The sequence below is a fragment of the Malania oleifera genome, chromosome 6 (assembly GCF_029873635.1).
Source record: "Malania oleifera isolate guangnan ecotype guangnan chromosome 6, ASM2987363v1, whole genome shotgun sequence".
In the NCBI taxonomy this organism is placed as follows: Eukaryota; Viridiplantae; Streptophyta; class Magnoliopsida; order Santalales; family Ximeniaceae; genus Malania; species Malania oleifera.
Genome location: NC_080422.1, coordinates 44,477,472 through 44,480,193, shown reverse-complemented (window position 1 = coordinate 44,480,193; position 2,722 = coordinate 44,477,472). Strand labels below are relative to the sequence as shown.

The window sequence follows — 2,722 nt, the reverse complement described above, 5'->3', positions numbered from 1 at the left end:
AAGAAAAAAAATAGTCTTTCACTTCTTCACTCACTTGTGGATTTCTAATCGTGCTAGACTTGAATTTCTAATCCTGGTCATGCTCTTATTTCTTCACCATTCTTCAAAATTTCGTGATTTTATATTTCTTTTACACTGAATTGTAAACTCCTTACTACTTTGGTAAAAAATAAAATAAAAATTAAAGAACAATACTTTTCATCAAACCATTGAAGAACACGATGGTTCTTTTCTCACATGACCAAGCTTTCATATATTGTCTATTATTGTTCAAACAAGCAAACCAACAATAATCTAACAAGAAGAAAAACCCTATTTATATAATTAAAGAAGAACATCCAAGGGTTGTGTCACATATGAGGATTCAACTTATTCTTTATTATAATCTTGTCCAAAATGGACGAATTTCAAATTATTTTTGTTTTAGTCAGAACTTTGTATTTCATTATTAAGATTAAAGTAATTCTGCAATTAATGTCTGGGAAAAACTTATTAGCCTTTCCCTTTTGTTTTAAATATGTAACCTGATGAGAGAGCACAATCAGAGTGGAGACAAAATCTATCCTCGTTGCTCAAACAAAGATCTCAAGACAAAACCTTTCCTTATTGTTCAAACACTAACATAAAAAGATCTCCCTCATCACTACCTTATCATACAGACAAAGCCCACACATTACTGACTTGATCCCGTAAAATCAAAACCAAAATATAATTATCACCTGGTATAAAATCCTTTAATTTATCATGCTCTCAACATATTCAACATCCATTTAGTTTAAGATTTTATAAATAAAATTCAATAGCCCTCTTTTGTCTTCGTTCGTTTAGCCGGACTGTTCTTCTTGTGCAGAGATCCCTGCTGAGGGAAAAAGGTCATCCCTGGGTGCAGGGTCGTCATCTATTAAGGAAAATTAATACATCTAATAAATCAATACCTCTTCAATTTTTGCATTATAATTCAGGTGGAGCAAATATTACTTAGCAACATGTTAGAAATTCTCTGGTCATATTCAGATAATGGGTTAAAAAATTTCTGATACATAAGCTCACCGGAAGTATCATTTCAGGAGGAACAAAAATTATTTTACAATATATATATGAAAGAAAAATACATATATTTTTACCAAGATTTCGGAAAGAGAAATTCTGATACATAAACCAAGCCACGCAAGAAGCCAAGATTTCGGAAATAGAAATTCTGATACATAAGCCAAGCCACACAAGAACCCTTCACTCAAGTTATACAATCACTCTCACAAAAAGAAAGAACATTCACACGAGTTGTGATGCAATTAAAGCGCAGTCACCAATGCATGGCATCACACACACACACACACACACATTAATTTATTTATTACGGACAAAAAGCTAATTGATTTGATGGGGTGGCTGTGAATCAGGCGTAGTTAATCGGCATTCCCCGCTGAGCTCTTTTTCTCTTCTACAGTTCGACCTTGGTGGTCTTAATGTCGTCGGCGGCAGAGGAATCCCCCGCGATGTGGACGAGCTTGGGCTGCCTCTTCTTCTCTTCGGCGAGCTTGGGCACCGTGATCCTCAACACCCCGTTCTCCAGATGAGCCTGGACGGAGTCCAAATCAGCATTCGCCGGCAGCCTGAACCGCCTCCAGAACTTGCCGGCGGTGCGCTCCGCCCTGTGCCACGTCTCCCCCTCCTTCTCCTCCTCACACTTCCTCTCTCCGGTGATCCTGAGCACCCGGTTCTCCTCCACCTCGATCTTCACGTCGTCCTTGGTGAAGCCGGGGACGTCCAGGGAGATGAGGTGGGCGGCTGGGGTCTCCTTCCAGTCGGCGCGAGCCAGGGCGACAGTGTCGTCGGCGCCTCTAGGCACGGCCAGAGGGATTTGTTCCAGCGCTCTGAAGGGGTCTTCGAACACGGAGGGGAGCATAGCGTCCCACAGGGACCTGGGGCTGTATGGCACGAGCGCATTTGCAGCAGGGACGGCGTTGAATGCCAGAACAACTAAAGAAATTAGGAGCAACAGCTTACCCATTGTCGTTGATGTGTTTTTTCAATCCTCAGGAAGAAGTTTGCGTTGAGAAATTGGCTCTGTGAGACAAACGTAGCCTCAGCACTTGCTAAATCTGGAGAAGAGTACTGAGAGGGCGGCTAGCTTGAGATGTAAGTTAACAGCGGAGAGCAGGGCGATCTGGTGGAACATATATACATTGATGGGAGAAGGGGAATGAATAATGATCCAGTGCGCGTATACATTACGGCGATGATATGTCCGGATCATTCTTGAGCTTTCGGGGACTGTGTTGGAATTACAGAGGGGGCTGGCGGGTTCTACGAGCTTCCGGAAAGATGTTATGCAGATTCCAGAACTTGTTCAGTGTTTTAAAAATTAAACAAAATACAAATCTTTTAATTTTTGGATTTGACTACCAAGAAAAATAAAAAATAATAATACAAAATTTTAATTTTGCAAAATATTAATTAATTTTTAATTATTAGTTATATTAAAATAAATTTTTAAAAGAACTGTATTCTTGTGTTTGGTTTCGAAACTAATTTAAAAACGTATTTTTTTAAAATGTTGATTCTAGCTGCTCTCAAAAATTAGGCAAGGATATACGTGTTTCGTAGCCATTGAATGGAGTCTTCATGGTCTGCCATTTTCACCTTTACCTTGAAAATCTTGGAACACAAATCCTGGAGGCAGATTTCTAAATACCTCACCTTCATCTCCTATCCAATGCCA

General features: G+C 39.6%; 1 protein-coding gene across 1 annotated transcript; it reads right to left on the bottom strand.

Moving 5' to 3' along the window:
* Positions 1-1,030: 1,030 nt before the first annotated feature.
* On the bottom strand, positions 1,031-2,236 carry LOC131158412 (22.7 kDa class IV heat shock protein-like). The gene has a single exon (XM_058113262.1). The coding sequence runs from the start codon at positions 2,009-2,011 to the stop codon at positions 1,442-1,444; it is 570 nt and encodes a 189-aa protein (XP_057969245.1). The 5' UTR covers positions 2,012-2,236; the 3' UTR covers positions 1,031-1,441.
* Positions 2,237-2,722: the final 486 nt, after the last annotated feature.

Bases quoted from the DNA above. Each gene is read 5' to 3' on its own strand.
- LOC131158412 (XM_058113262.1), bottom strand. From the start codon at position 2,011: ATGGGTAAGCTGTTGCTCCTAATTTCTTTAGTTGTTCTGGCATTCAAC.